Source organism: Narcine bancroftii, chromosome 4 (assembly GCF_036971445.1).
Source record: "Narcine bancroftii isolate sNarBan1 chromosome 4, sNarBan1.hap1, whole genome shotgun sequence".
Taxonomy (NCBI): domain Eukaryota; kingdom Metazoa; phylum Chordata; class Chondrichthyes; order Torpediniformes; family Narcinidae; genus Narcine; species Narcine bancroftii.
The window spans coordinates 284,307,950-284,322,237 of record NC_091472.1 but is presented as its reverse complement, the minus strand read 5'-3'; the positions used below and the strand labels follow the sequence as shown (position 1 = coordinate 284,322,237).

At 41.1% G+C, this 14,288-nt stretch overlaps 1 protein-coding gene across 3 annotated transcripts in view; it reads right to left on the bottom strand.

Moving 5' to 3' along the window:
• insig2 (insulin induced gene 2) overlaps window positions 1-13,636 on the bottom strand; it is a 30,098-nt gene extending 16,462 nt beyond the window's left edge. Inside the window, exons 1-5 of one of the 3 annotated variants that reach the window (XM_069935225.1) lie at window positions 13,459-13,636; window positions 8,208-8,538; window positions 4,844-4,968; window positions 4,287-4,453; window positions 5-2,162 (exon numbers count right to left, since the gene is read on the bottom strand). In XM_069935225.1, coding sequence (XP_069791326.1) covers window positions 1,958-2,162; window positions 4,287-4,453; window positions 4,844-4,968; window positions 8,208-8,457 — 747 coding nt within the window. In that variant the 5' untranslated portion in view covers window positions 8,458-8,538; window positions 13,459-13,636 and the 3' untranslated portion in view covers window positions 5-1,957. Of the gene's footprint in view, window positions 1-4; window positions 2,163-4,286; window positions 4,454-4,843; window positions 4,969-8,207; window positions 8,539-13,458 lie in introns of those variants that run through there. The other 2 variants (XM_069935227.1, XM_069935226.1) reach the window with 2 other exon arrangements.
• Between the last annotated feature and the right edge of the window lie 652 nt (window positions 13,637-14,288).

Here is a 14,288-nt window from a genome sequence, read left to right as displayed (position 1 = left end):
ATGAAAGAGGTACAAAACCAGACCTCAAAATGTAGCAATATCCAATTTACTATCAGTGCTGTGCATTAATGTACAAATAGGAAGATAAAGCAGATGAATATGTGGCTGGGAAAATTATGTAGGAGAGTTGATGTGATATTCCTGAGGAATTTGAACAATTTCTTGGGATGATTTCACCTATACGAGCCAGATGGTTGCACATTCACAGGGAGAGGACCAATATCATTGTGGGCAAGTTTGCTGGAACTTTTGAGTAACATTTAATTAGTTTTGTAGAGGGAAAAAATACTAAAGGTGGAAGCAGGAGGTAGTTCAATTGAAGGGGTATTCAAGAAGGCAATATTGCAGCAGGGTGCACTGGCCAAGGGAAGATTATGCAGGTTAAGAATTAACAAATTTACTCAAGAGTCAGAAAAAGGATTATGTTAAAACTGAAAGCTTTAAAAAAAATCAAAATGGGGAAGACATTTCACACGAGACTAAATGAGCAACATGATTTTATTTGGATCGGCAAAAACAGAAATTATAAAATTCAATTAGATTTATTACACATTACAGGGAAAGCGTGAATTGTGGAAAACAAGGTTAGTTAACAACATGGATAGTTAAGTGCATGAAAATATGCCACAGTGGGCAGAATCGGAACTTGCACAGGATTGAGCATTAAATAGTCCTTGATTTCAGTCAGGAATGGGGAAAGAAAGAGAGAGGCTGTGATAGTAATGTTGATAAATGATAATAGTGTTTCAGAGAGAATAGCACAGAGAGTCCAAGGTAGAACCTCTCATTGGAGACGAGAGAGTCATTACACTTTTGAGTGCATATTATGGGTCAGCAATAAGATATGGATGAAGAGGTAAAATGCACACGGGAAACCAAAGGTGTCCCATATGCATATGAATAACAACAGGGGAATACATGGAGGTGTGGAGTAAATCAGGATAAAAAGAGAATCACATTTGATGCCAGGACAATGTTAAGATACTGAATGGGTAGTCTCCATCATTTTCATCAGGGGAAAAAAAGGATTCCAAAGTAATAGTGAGGGGGGAAATTACTGTGACATCAGATACTTTCAAAATTTATAGCCTAGGGGTATTAGAAAACTGGGATGCAACAAACCGCTTAAACTGTTTTCAAGGAAGTAAAAGGAGAAATCACAAACTGCACTGACCGCCATTTTTTGATGCTCTTTGGATATGGATATAATGCCAGAGGCCTGGAGCATGGTAAATGTACTTCCTATTCATAAGTCCATTGGCATTTTATAAGGCACAAACTTTCTGTGGATACTTCAAAAGAGGCAAGGAATATAAAAGGAGGGACGTCATATAGAACCTTCATTTAAAATAAAAGGTCAAGCCTCAACTGTGTTTAAATCTGGTCACTTCACAAGAGGAAGGATGAAGTCATTAGAGAGTCCAGAAAAGATTTATAAAGTTCCGGAGACAAGGACTAGATACAAGGATAGATGAAAGAGACAGAGATGTTACTTTTAGAGGCTCAGGGAAGATCTGATTGTGTTTAAATTCATGGGGATATGGACATGCAGGTTAGTGGGAAACAGTTTCTATTGGTGTAGGAGCAAGCCATGAGGGTCAAATAGTTAAAAATAGAAAAGGGAATTATCAATTACACAAGGATTTTTTTAAAAATCTGAATTATATTAATATTTTGTTATGACATTAATGTAGAGATACAGTAAGGTAGCACGCCCTTCTGGTCCAATGAGCCTCGTCACCTAATTTACATTCATATAGCCAATTAACAGACTAACCCATGTCTTTGAAATATAATTGTGCAGCCTGCAGATGAAGTGGAGGCAGATTCCTCATACATGAGATGCCCTGGTAGAAAGCTGGAACAGACAACTTTTGTGGACAGCCTCCTTCAGTGTTGTAACCATTCTACGGTTCAATTGGGCGGCACAGTTGGCATATCGGTTAGAGCAACGCCTTTACAGTGCCAGCGATCGGGGCCAGGGTTCAAATCCCACATTGTCTGTAAGGAGTTGGTATATTCTCCCCGTTTCTGCATGGGTTTTCCCCAGGGGCTCTGGTTTCCTCCCACCATTCAAAACATACTGTGGGTGTAGGTTAATTGGGTATAAATTGGGCGGCACAGACTCATGGTCCAAAATGGTCTGTTTCCGTGCTGTAGGTCTAAAATAAATAAATAAATAGAAGGATATTACACTTACAGAAGATGCTTTTCAAAATATGTGAAGGCTCAAACACACAGTATTAAGAATGCAGCTAATGTGTAATTTGACACTATACCATACAATTTAGAAATAAAAAAGACATTTCTAATATCAAGAGAATATTTATGGTGGCTTAATAGTTTTATCATGCACTGTTTATGGAACAATACCAGCACAGAAACAAAACGAGGCCACAAAACTGCAGATTTATTCTGCAACGATATTAGCAGATAAGCAATTTGAGCTCTTTACATTCCTGTGCACCATACACTTCAATATCTTGACAAAATTACAGATTTTCATTCTCTTTCATGAAAAATACTATCCAAATACAATTTCAGAAGGCTTAGCCTTCAACTTTATTTTAGTTTCATGCAAAGTTTCTCCATATCTACCAATATCACTTTGAATAAATTTAGACATTCAGCATGGTAACAGGCCATTTCGGCCCATGAGTCTGTGCTGTCCAATTATACCCAACAGACGGTATGTTTTGAAGGGTGGGAGAAAACCAGAGCCCCCAGAGGACATCCATGCAGACACGGGGAGAATGTGCAGTGACCCAAATTATCACCCATCACACAGTAAAAACATTTGAAAATAACCTCACCTTTTATTCCAATGAGCCAATGTTAAAGCATACTACAAATCCTACTTTCAATATTTGTGTAATCAGAATCATTCAGGTGTCATTCCAGAGTTACATAATATGCAATCAAATGCTTTTGTCTCTTTACCAAATTTGAATATTCACAAAATCCTCATGCAGTCCTCCCTTTGCCTATTACAGACGGTATTGTATTATTTGTTGAGTTCAAAATGATAATGCTTCTTCTCCTTATTCAGACTAAGACTTTTCTATTGCTCCCCCTTCCAACCTCCTCTCTTCAACATGTCCACCCATGTTTCTTCCCACATCGCCTGGTTTGAGATACAGGTATACCTCACTTTACAAATACTCGCTTTAGGCAAATTTGCTTTTACGAAGAAACCTGTGTTCACTTTTATGAAATAGCGGCTGGTAGGGCGGTGGCTACCTTCCCGATTCTGGTAAGTGAAATTACACTGTAATACATTATTGCTACTTTATTTAGGCTGTGTATTTATCATATAATTCCTGCTTTTACTATATTTTAGTGTTATTTTACATTTTATGTGTTATTTGCTATGTTTTGGTGGGTTATTTTTTGGGTCCAGGAATGCTCCAAAAAAATTTCCATTTAAATGAATGGTAATTGCTTCTTTGCTTTATGCCATTTCGGCTTACAAAAGGTTTCAAAGGAACACTCTACTTTCAGATAGCTGGGTATATCTGTTTAGCAAGGAAAGAGACAGGTCTCTCCCTTTCAAAATTTCACTATTCTTTCCACTTCCCCTTCTCTGCAATTTAAAACATGTTTATTTTATCTTTACAGTATTTAGTTCTCATGAAAAGTTAGCCTTAAGTATTGACTGTTTCCCTCCCTGCAGATGTCTCCTAATCTACTGTACATTTTCAGGATTTTCTTGTTTTTCAATTCTGGATTCACAGGACATACATACTCCATACCAATAGTTGGAAATCATGCTTTTACCCAGCTCTCTACCTACTTCAGATCAATTTACTTTATCACCAAACTCAAATACTTCCACAGCCCCTTGGTTATAAATTCTTAAATTTCAACTCTTCAATCCATTTCACATCTAAGTCTGATATTCTACTTGAACCTGCCTTGAAATAAAGCTTATCCAGACTTGTCTAACCATTTAATTCAGGATCTACATTTTCCACATAAAACAGTGTGGACATTATCACTGTTTAAAATCATTATCTCAATTCAAGTTACTGTGGTCAAAAGAACAAATATTTTAATTCCTCCTTCAATTTCAATCATTCTGGGAGGAACACCAGAAAGCAAAACATGCCTCACACTTCATCCAAACCCATCTGCTGGAGAATTAGCTTTACCTCCACTATGTAAACATTTTCATCTTACAATTCAGTTTTCCACAATACCTCAGAGGCAAAGAAATATCAACCCAATCCACAATAAAATCATATTGGTGAAAAGCACTGAAATTCAATCTTCTCATTTGTACTTACTGGTAAACACCATTGTAGACCAAAAGCTGAGTGACTAATGTTGCAAGAAAAGCAATTCCTATACCAAGTCCAAAGCCACTTCGCGATCTATCGAATGTCCACCATAATCCAATGGAAAGCGCTGCTAATGTAAGCGACAGCTGCATATTGTTGGCAAAATCTACCTTCTATAGGAACATGGTTAAGGTTTGAAACAGAGAGAATTCAACAAAGCAATTTTGCTTAACTAGTTGCAACTTGAAATGAAAAAATAAGTTGATAAACCACGGAAAAAAATCTCAACACAAACATCTTCCAATCAAAGTTCGAATATTGCTGAAATAAGAGTTGCGTTGCGGTAGTATTTTGAAAAATTTCTACAAAAGAAATTCAAATAAATTTTCTAAGCAGCCACCTATTACTGGAAACAATTATGTTTTGAAATTAATCAATAGGTATTAATGTATTTAGCTTCTTGACATAAGACTAAAATTATGCAAATAGAATGCAGGTTCTTTCAAGCAAACAAAAAAAATGAAGTCGACATTGTTCAGTTTAGCAAGCAAAGAGAAGGATACAGCACTAGCATGGTTTATACCCACAAAGACTGCCACACAGCGCATTACGCTGGACCATTCCCTCTTGAATTTGTGTGGTTCTCCCAGATGACTGTCAATGCAGGGGTAAAGCAAACCAATCACCGCTGCAGAAAAATAACAGAATTGATTTGTACAGTCAAAAATGTAATTTTTATGCACATTTAGTTCAACATCATTACTTGAATAAAGCACACATGAAAAAATTTTAAACAATCATGCATTCAGCTATGGCTGCAGAGATATAATTTATAATCAATATTTAATATTGCCAAGTTCTTAATGATTGTCTCAAAAATCAATGCACTGTACAAGCTTCAAAATTTAGGAGCAAGTGTTAGAAAAAAATTACAAGGCGAGAAAAAAATTCCAATGGAATGGATAAAGCGTTTCAATTCTTTCACCTTATTCTAGGACACCCACAACTGATTCCTTTTTAATCAGCCACTTCAGTATCTTGCTGACAAAGCTTTCCCCCTCACGGTTCTCCAGATGATAACCTCTTTCTTTCAGGTCACCACAGAGTGCCTTTTCTGTTTCTCTTATTTCAAGAGAAACATTAGACAGCCAGTCCTCTCCTCTTGCATGAACCACAAGGGCTTTGACCAGGCTGACCTAAGCACTCACAACCCGTCTTCCAAATGGGGTTTTCCACAAGCTTGCCAGCTTGTCCTGTTCCAGTCCCAGTTGTTGCTGCTGACTGTAAAACTCATCTGTCTCTCTCTCTCACAGAGAGAAAGCCTGTTTGACTCTCTCTGCTTGCAAAATCACATGACCCTCTTAGGACAGCAAGTTCCCCTCTAGACAATCTGTGGCTCCGACAAGCTCTTTCATCTGTTGCTTTTTTGTAAACAAGAATTTAAAAGCACACACCACTAGATTCAAAGGTAGTTTCTTTCCCAATGTTAGCAGACTATTGAATAGACCTCTTATAAGTAAAAGATGATCTCTTGAATCACACAATCATTGCTCATTGTAGCCCTATTTTTTTTAAATTATAATCTTCTCTGTAAGAATGGATTCTGCATCTTTGTTTTACTTTGCATTACCTGACGTACTATATTATGGGTTGACTTGTCTGGATAGCACTCTATCTCAGTAACAAGTGGCAATGACTAATTCAATTAAACTATAAATAATGAATTTTGAAAATTACATCCTTAAATCTATGTTTAGTTACTATCAATGTATCAGCAGTGATACACCTGACAGGATTCCTTACAAGAGGAATGTATATGGCAATAGTTTGCCACACAATAGGAGGGAAGGACCAGAAAGCAGGAAGCAAAAACATGCAAAAAAGACCACTCCCACAGATACTTCCTTCTTAATTTCTGCTTAACCATTCACAAATTAAGAGAAGAATTAAGTATCTACAAGCTCAGGTTTACCAGGGCTGTCATTTGTGAAATATGTGCAATGCTGCAGGAAGACCTTCACCCAGATCCTTGTGCCTGGACTGTTTCATTTTCCATGATGGTCAAAATCTCTGAACTTGCTCATCAGAAGATCTTTCCAAGTTCAAGTTGACCAACTGTGATCAAGTGGCCAAAGCAGATTTCTCCTGTATCCCTATTTACTATGCACCACTGCAAAAATTATCTAAATGTACACAAAAAGATTATTTAATCTACTTTGATCTCAGGAATAAACAGATGTCATCCAGGGACTGGGATGCATCAGTAATGTTGACCTCAGATGAGTATGGACAGTCAAGCTATAAAAGCTCCCATGAGTAACTAATCTTGTTCATAAATTGGAAAGATTTTATTTTTTAACTCGTTCAACATTGTAGAGGTTATAGATCATGAAAATTTCTTGAGAATGAACGCCATGTTCAAGAGGCATACATCATGCATTTATCCTCAGGAGGATCAAATATTCTTCAGTCAACACTGTTTAGAAGGATGGATCGTGGAGATCAAAGGCTATCCTTTATTGATTTGCCTTCTCAAGCCACACCAATTGGCTAGTGAACACAATTGCACACTGATGTTGGGTACAGAATTACAAGACAAACTCTGTAATGATGAATGACCAGCAATAAATTTCCAAGCCAGCATGGTGAGTAACCTAGAGGAGATCCTGATTCTGGGCATGTTTCCATGTACCTATTGTTGCCTCTTTTTTATGGAAGAGGTATCAGATTTAGAAGGTGTAAAATATTATAGGTAGAAGTTAGCACATTGCTACCGCAGTGCCAGAGACCCAGGTTCAAATCCAGCAGTGTCTGTAAGGAGTTTGTATATTCTCCCATTTTTGCATGGGTTTCCCCCAGGTGCTTTGGTTTCAGCCCACATTCTAAAGACGTACGGGGTTAGTACATTAACTTTTCACGTGGGTGTATTTGGGAGGTGCAGCACCTGGACCAGAAGGTCCTGTTACCATGCTATATCTCTACATTTTTAAAAATTAAAACATGTACACACCCACAACCAGTGTGGCAATGGTTGTAGGAACTTATGTTGAGACTACTCATTAAGGCGCCAATTAAACAAGATGTTTCTTCTGGTCAGTGAGAGCTGTTGGAGCAGTCAAGTAGAGAATATTCTATCATGCTGGCACATTTTACTTTGCTGATGAGAGAAAGGTTTTGGGATGACAGGGGCTAGAATCATCCACTCGAAATGACTAAGCCTTTGACCTGCACTTGTAACATTGGCATTTATGTGGCTGGTGCCAAAGAGTTTCTGGTCAATGGCTACTGTCCCCTCCTAGATATAAAGGGTAACTTAGCAAAGGTACTGCCAATTGAACAAAGATAAGTGGCATCACCCTTTTATTGAGATTGTCAATGAGCAGCATCATTCTGACAAAGTAAATCTGGCTTTATTCGATGTGAAATTGGACATGCCCACTTTCTGACCTGCTTTTTGTGAACAGGGCATACCTGGGAAATTATTCTAGATTCACATAAATGCCAGGGATGTAACTGTGCTGGAACAGATTAATAAGGAGCACAGCTAATTCTCGATTATATCGGTGATATTTTCTGGTCACAATCTTAGTTGCGTCCATTTTTCTCAGCCATTTCTTGATATCATGTGATGTGAATCAAATCAGCTGAAGTCTTCAACCATTTATTTCACTTACAGCAGTTTTACAAATAATCCCCACACTCCAGGATAATGCAAGAACATGCACATGGCCCTGCCCTGACACAAAGCCTTACCAATGAGAAGAATAACTTCAATCAAAAAGTTGAGATGAACAGAGTTTAGTTTGCACTTACAATGAGGATCAGTGAGGGCAGAATGCTGAGAAAAAAGTGAAATTGACTTACTCAAATAATCCTTGTAAGCACTACTGAAGATATTTCATGAACACAGGACTCACAATTACTTACCAGAAGCTGTGCCACAACATGGTGGAACCCACCATGCCGATGAGAAAATGCTGGCAATCACATCAGGAGGAAAAAGAGTGACATTTCTTTGAATCTGCAATAAGTTCAATACAAGTGCTAAGAACACACCAATGGAAAATAGAACCACTCCCCGAACAAACAAGTTCATGTTCTGGTTTGTAATAACAGAGAGATAAAGGCTATGTCCAATCTGCACAGCTGTGGTTTTGCTTCTTCCCTCATCTGCCATTTATGTGAATGTTTTTGAATTCTGCCCTCTCATAGATGCTGGCTATAGCAGTTCCTCTTCACTCGCCATTGTGAGTGCAGCCTGCCAGGAAATGAAATACAATACATTACTCAAATATAACAAATAATCTACAAATCATATAAAAATGACTACACAACCTCTTTACAAACAAACTTCAACGTAACAAATGAAAATCAAGAAAACTGCAAATGCCAGTAACACTCAACAGCTCTAGAATGGGAAACAAATTTAACATTTCAGGTCAAAAGATCTTTAATCAGGGCTGGGAGCAAAATAAAATGAATTATATTTTAAGTTACAAAGAAAGTATGGAAGGGTTGCACAGTACAAAAGAAACATCTCTGATAAAGACAGGTGCACCATGTTGTTAGCAGTTGATGAAGCTATCCTGTTGATAATTCACTAATGGTAATTAGAAAAACTTGATTGAGTTTTTTTTGTTTAAAAGAGGAGTTAAACAAGATGACTTATGAGGGTAGAGCACACATGGACTTCTGTCAAGCTTCTGAAAAGGACCCTCATTATCAGTTGATCCAGAAATTGAGGCACAGGATCCATCAAATAACATTATAGTAGCACTGACAATACACCAAGAAATATTTGATCATTTCATCACACAAGGATGGCATGGCAGTTGCCAGGGGAGACTTTAACTGCACATAGATTGGGTGAATCAAGTTAGTCAAGGCAGTCTAGATGAGGACTTCACAGATGCATCCATGATAACTTTGTTACCAAATCTACAAGAAAACATCCATCTTTGATCTGATCCTGTGCAATGAGACAGTTAAAATTAATTATCTTATAATTTAGGATCCTCTTGGAAAGAATGATCACAGTACAATTGAAAATCTCATACAAATAGGGGGTGCAAAAGTGCTTTATAAACTTGATTGAGGTAACAAAGAGGGTAGACAAGGAGAGGGAAGTTGATGTTCTTTATATAGATTGTAGTAAAACGATTTACAAGGTCCCACATGCTAGGTTGCATGAAAGGTTGGGGCACATGGGATAGGAGGCTAACTAGATTTTTGAAAATGGCTCTGTAATAGAACAACTTCTTAGTTGCAGAGGGCAGCTTTTTCAGACTGGAGGATCGTGACCAGCGGAGTGCCTCAGGATTTGGTTCTAAGTGCTTTTTGTAATATACATAAATTATCTGGGCAAGGACATCTCTGGCAAGGCAAGGGAGTTTCCTGATGACACGAGCATATGCACTACGGTGGAGAGTGGTTACCAAGATATGATTTGGGATCGACGTCAGATGGGGAACTTGGCTAGGGAATTGCAGATGCAGTTCAAGTTGGAGATGCTACATTTGGGTACATTGAATATGGGAACAATTTAAACAGCAACAAGGAACCATGAGGCATGCAATAAAGAAATTGAAGATAGATTATGAAGTGATCTAGCACAAGATATAAAAATAGTAAAAGTTTTTTTAAATTATATAAAACAAAAAAGGGTGGCTAAAGTGAACTAGAGTCCCTTGGAAGATGGGGGAGAGGGGTTAGGAAATGGATGGGGTCTTGAATGACAATTCTGCATCAGTCTTCATGGTGGGAGTTACCTCAAACGTGCCAAACAAAGCTGTTGTGGATGCAAAGACCTCTGCGATTCCCAAAGAGGCAGTGCTGAGCAATCTAATCTAAACCAGTGGTTCTCAACCTTTTTCTTTCCACTCACATCCCTGTGCCATCGGTGCTCTGTGATTAGTAAGGGATTGCTTAGGGTGGTCTGTGAGTGGGATGGGAAAGGTTGAGAACCACTGGTCTAGACCCAATTGTTACTGAAATATTTTGCTTGAGAAAAATTGTCACTGGCCCATTTCCTTTGGAGTTTTGACATAATGAGTCAATTAGGTACCATTAAAACAGTGGTTTTCAATCTTTTTCTTTCCACCCACATACCACCTTAAGCAATCCCTTACTAATCAGAGCACCTATGGCATAGGGAATACTTAAAGTGGTATGTGAGTGAAAAGAAAAAGGTTGAGAACAACTGCTATAGAAAATGCCAGCTGGTCAGATTGTGATCAAAGAAAGAGAAAAAGTATGATGTGATAGCAATTAGTGAGATATTCAGGGATTTCGCTGCTTTTGACGTGACATAAATGGCAGGGTACGAGGGGGAGGTGTGGCGTTGCTTGTCAGGGAAGATATTACAGCGGTGCTGAGGCAAGATAGACTGGAAGACTCATCGCAGGAGGCTCAGTAGGTTGAACTAAAAAATAAGAAAGGTGTGGCTACAAATATAGGGGTATATTATAGGCCACCAAAAAAGGATAGGGAACTGGAAGAGCAAATGTGCAGGAAAATAGCTGAGATGTGTAGTAGAAATAGAGTTGTGATAGTTGTGGATTTCAATTTTCATAATATTGATTGGGAAACACAATCAGTGAGAGGGCATGATGGCTTAGACTTTGTACAATGTGTTCAGGATTGCTTTTTACAGCAGTATGTTGAGGTGCCTACTAGAGGGGAGGCAGTGTTAGGGAACGGAATAGGGCAGGTGATGGAAGTGTGTGTTGGTGAGAACTTTGGATCCAGTGATCATGGGTCCATTAGCTTCAACTTAAATATGGAAAAGGATAGGTCAGGTCTGAAGTTGAAGGTCTTCAGGTGGGGGAAGGCCAGATTTGAAGAAATGAGAAGGAATTTGCAGAAAATTGTATGGGCTAATCTTTCTTCTGGAAAGGATGTAGAGGAGATTTGGAGGGTATTTAAAGAAGAGATATTGAGAGTGCAGGATCTTTACGTACCACTCAGATCGAAAGGCAAGGCCAAAAGTTCAAGGGAATCGTGAATTTCTGGAAAAATTAGGAAGTTGGTTTGGGAAAAGAGGGAGGCATATACTAAATTTAAGAAGCAAAAAATGAATAAGATGTAATGATTATTACGTATATTGCAGAAAAAACCTTAAGAAGGAAATTAGAAAGGCAAAAAGGTATGAGGTATCAATAGCTGATAAGGTAAAAGTGAATCCAAAGGGTTTTTACAGATATGTGAATAGTCAAAGGAGGGTTAAGGATAGAATAGGACCTCTGGAAAATGCGAATGGTGAACTGTGCAAGGAATCGTATCAGATGGGAGAGATATTAAACAATTTTTTCTCATCTGTGTTCACGAAGGAAAAGGACTTTGGACTATGTGAGATAGGTGAGGCAAATGGCTTAGTTATGGAAAAGATAGGGATTAGTAAAGAGAGGGTTTTGCAGCTTCTATGGCAGTGGTTTCCAACCTTTTACTTTCAACTCACATACCACTTTAAGTATTCCCTACGCCATGTGTTCTGTGATTAGTAAGTGATTGTTTAAGGTGGTATGTGAGAAGGAAGGGAAGGTTGAGAATCACTGCTCTGGACCCAATTATTACTGAAATATTTTGCTTGAGAAAAATTGTCATTGGCCCATTTCCTTTGGAGTTATGAAACTGTGCACATAATGAATCAATTTGGAATAATTAAAATAGTAGTTTTCAAACTTTCTTAGGTGGGGGGGGGGATCTAGAGGAGTTGTTTGAGAGAACTGGCGTGGACTTGAAGGACCGAGATGGCCTGTTTTCCATGCCATAAACTGTTATATGGTTAAATCAAAAAGGGCATTGATAACTGCAGCAGAACTGGCCACTTCTCATAACACCAAACTGTACAATCAGACATTGAGTTCAGAACTCTAAATTTGTTGAACTCCATGTTGAATTCAGAAGTCTCTAATTGGCCCAAATGAGAGGCAAGCTTGCTTTTTCAAATTTCATCAGATAGGAACACTAATCACGAGCAGACACGTTTGAAGCAGAGTGGATCCAGGAACACGATTCGAAGCAACGAACTTCATTATCCTTGCAGATCAAAGTTTTCTCAGTGCATCATTATTCAGGCTTAAAAACCATTTTTCCACATTGCTGTGAACAAGACAATATCCCAGATGGTGGGACACAAATGAATGCTGTGACACAATCCCTATACGACCACTGTGGCTAACCTTTTCTGTTGAGCATGTTAAAATGCTACAAGTAGATTTGTTTTTAAATCACATTTTCAATAACACCAGCTCCTTTTGTCGTTATTACTGGTGCAGACAAAATGAATCACTTTATCTGCTTCCTGTTTAAATGGTCGCAGCATGACCCCTTGCTCTTCTCATCAACAGCTCAAGTCTCCTCCTACCTGAATATCTTCATCTGAAGGTCAATATCCCGAAGAACGCAGCTCCTGTGCTGAACTTAAAGTTAGCTCATTTAGGAATTCTCACTGGATGGGTCACCAGTCGGACTCCAGTCTGCACCAGCCCCCTCATTTCACCCGCCGCCACTCAGACAACCCCAAAGGGCACGGCATCTCCGCTCAGGAGTCGTGGAGCTTTGCATTAAATCTAATCCAAATCCACATTCCTCACTCGAGCTGTCGCACCCTGAAACCAGGCGCCTTGACCACGGAGCGCCTGCCCTCGGTCCTTCGGGGGGACAGGGGTTGGGGGGCCGCAGCTGAGCAATGGGCCAGCCGGACGCTATCCTTGCAGACCCAGCTCGTCTCCCGCCGGCTCGGCCCAGACGGCTCGTCTCCCGCCGGCTCGGCCCAGACGGCTCGTCTCCCGCCGGCTCGGCCCAGACGGCTCGTCTCCCGCCGGCTCGGCCCAGACGGCTCGTCTCCCGCCGGCTCGGCCCAGACGGCTCGTCTCCCGCCGGCTCGGCCCAGACGGCTCGTCTCCCGCCGGCTCGGCCCAGACGGCTCGTCTCCCGCCGGCTCGGCCCAGACGGCTCGTCTCCCGCCGGCTCGGCCCAGACGGCTCGTCTCCCGCCGGCTCGGCCCAGACAACTCAGCTCGTCTCCCGTCGGCTCGGCCCAGACGGCTCGTCTCCCGCCGGCTCGGCCCAGACAACTCAGCTCGTCTCCCGTCGGCTCGGCCCAGACGGCTCGTCTCCCGCCGGCTCGGCCCAGACAACTACCCCCGGCCCAGAGGCAGGCTCCCGCCAACTCTGACCTGAAGCGAGCGCCAGTCCTCCAGCGGCACGGACTCCACGGGGGCCACCGACCCCAGCAGGTCGCCGGCCTTCAACCGCCGCCGCGACTCATCTCCGCACCCCCAACGTGGGGCGAGCGGGACGGAGCGCCCACGTCCGGGACGCCGAGCGGGCGCGCGCCACACCAGCGGCCGGGCGCAGGGCGGCGTGCGCGCCCCCAACGTTCGCGGGTTGGTGGGAGGGGGAGGAGAGACGCGCGCGCCACCCGGCGCCCAGTCGGCTCAACCGACAAGGTGCGAGAAAGGCCGGACGCGCCGCCAGGTCGGCGCCGCGCGCCCCCGACATTTGCACGGGGTAGCGTGCTCGTGCACATAATGATCCGTGGGCTGAGGCGGACTGGCACACTTCTGAGAGACCCGGATTCAAGATGGCCTTAACCCCGAATAGCTGTTGGAGTTGGAAAGTGGGCATGATTCCCTAATGAGTATGTCAGATTTGGAGAGCATGCCTTGGCCTTCATAGGTTTGGCAGCACATGGACCACTGCAGTACACACATGATTAGGAAGTCTGCCATCAGTTCTCTCATATATGTATGTAGGTAACAGACCCCATGGACAGAAGAGGTCAATTCCACATCCAAGATCCATATGCAGATTAGAGACCACACTGCACACAGGATTATTGGTTGAAATTCTCAGATTCCTAAGTTTATACAGCATGGAAAAAAAAAGCCTTTGGATCCAACTGAACCATGGTGGCCAAATATTTCTAATGATCCAGCTTCCAAAACCCAGTGGGACAGAGATGCCAGGTCCCTCTGCAAGAAGAAATGCATGTATCTCAGTCTTA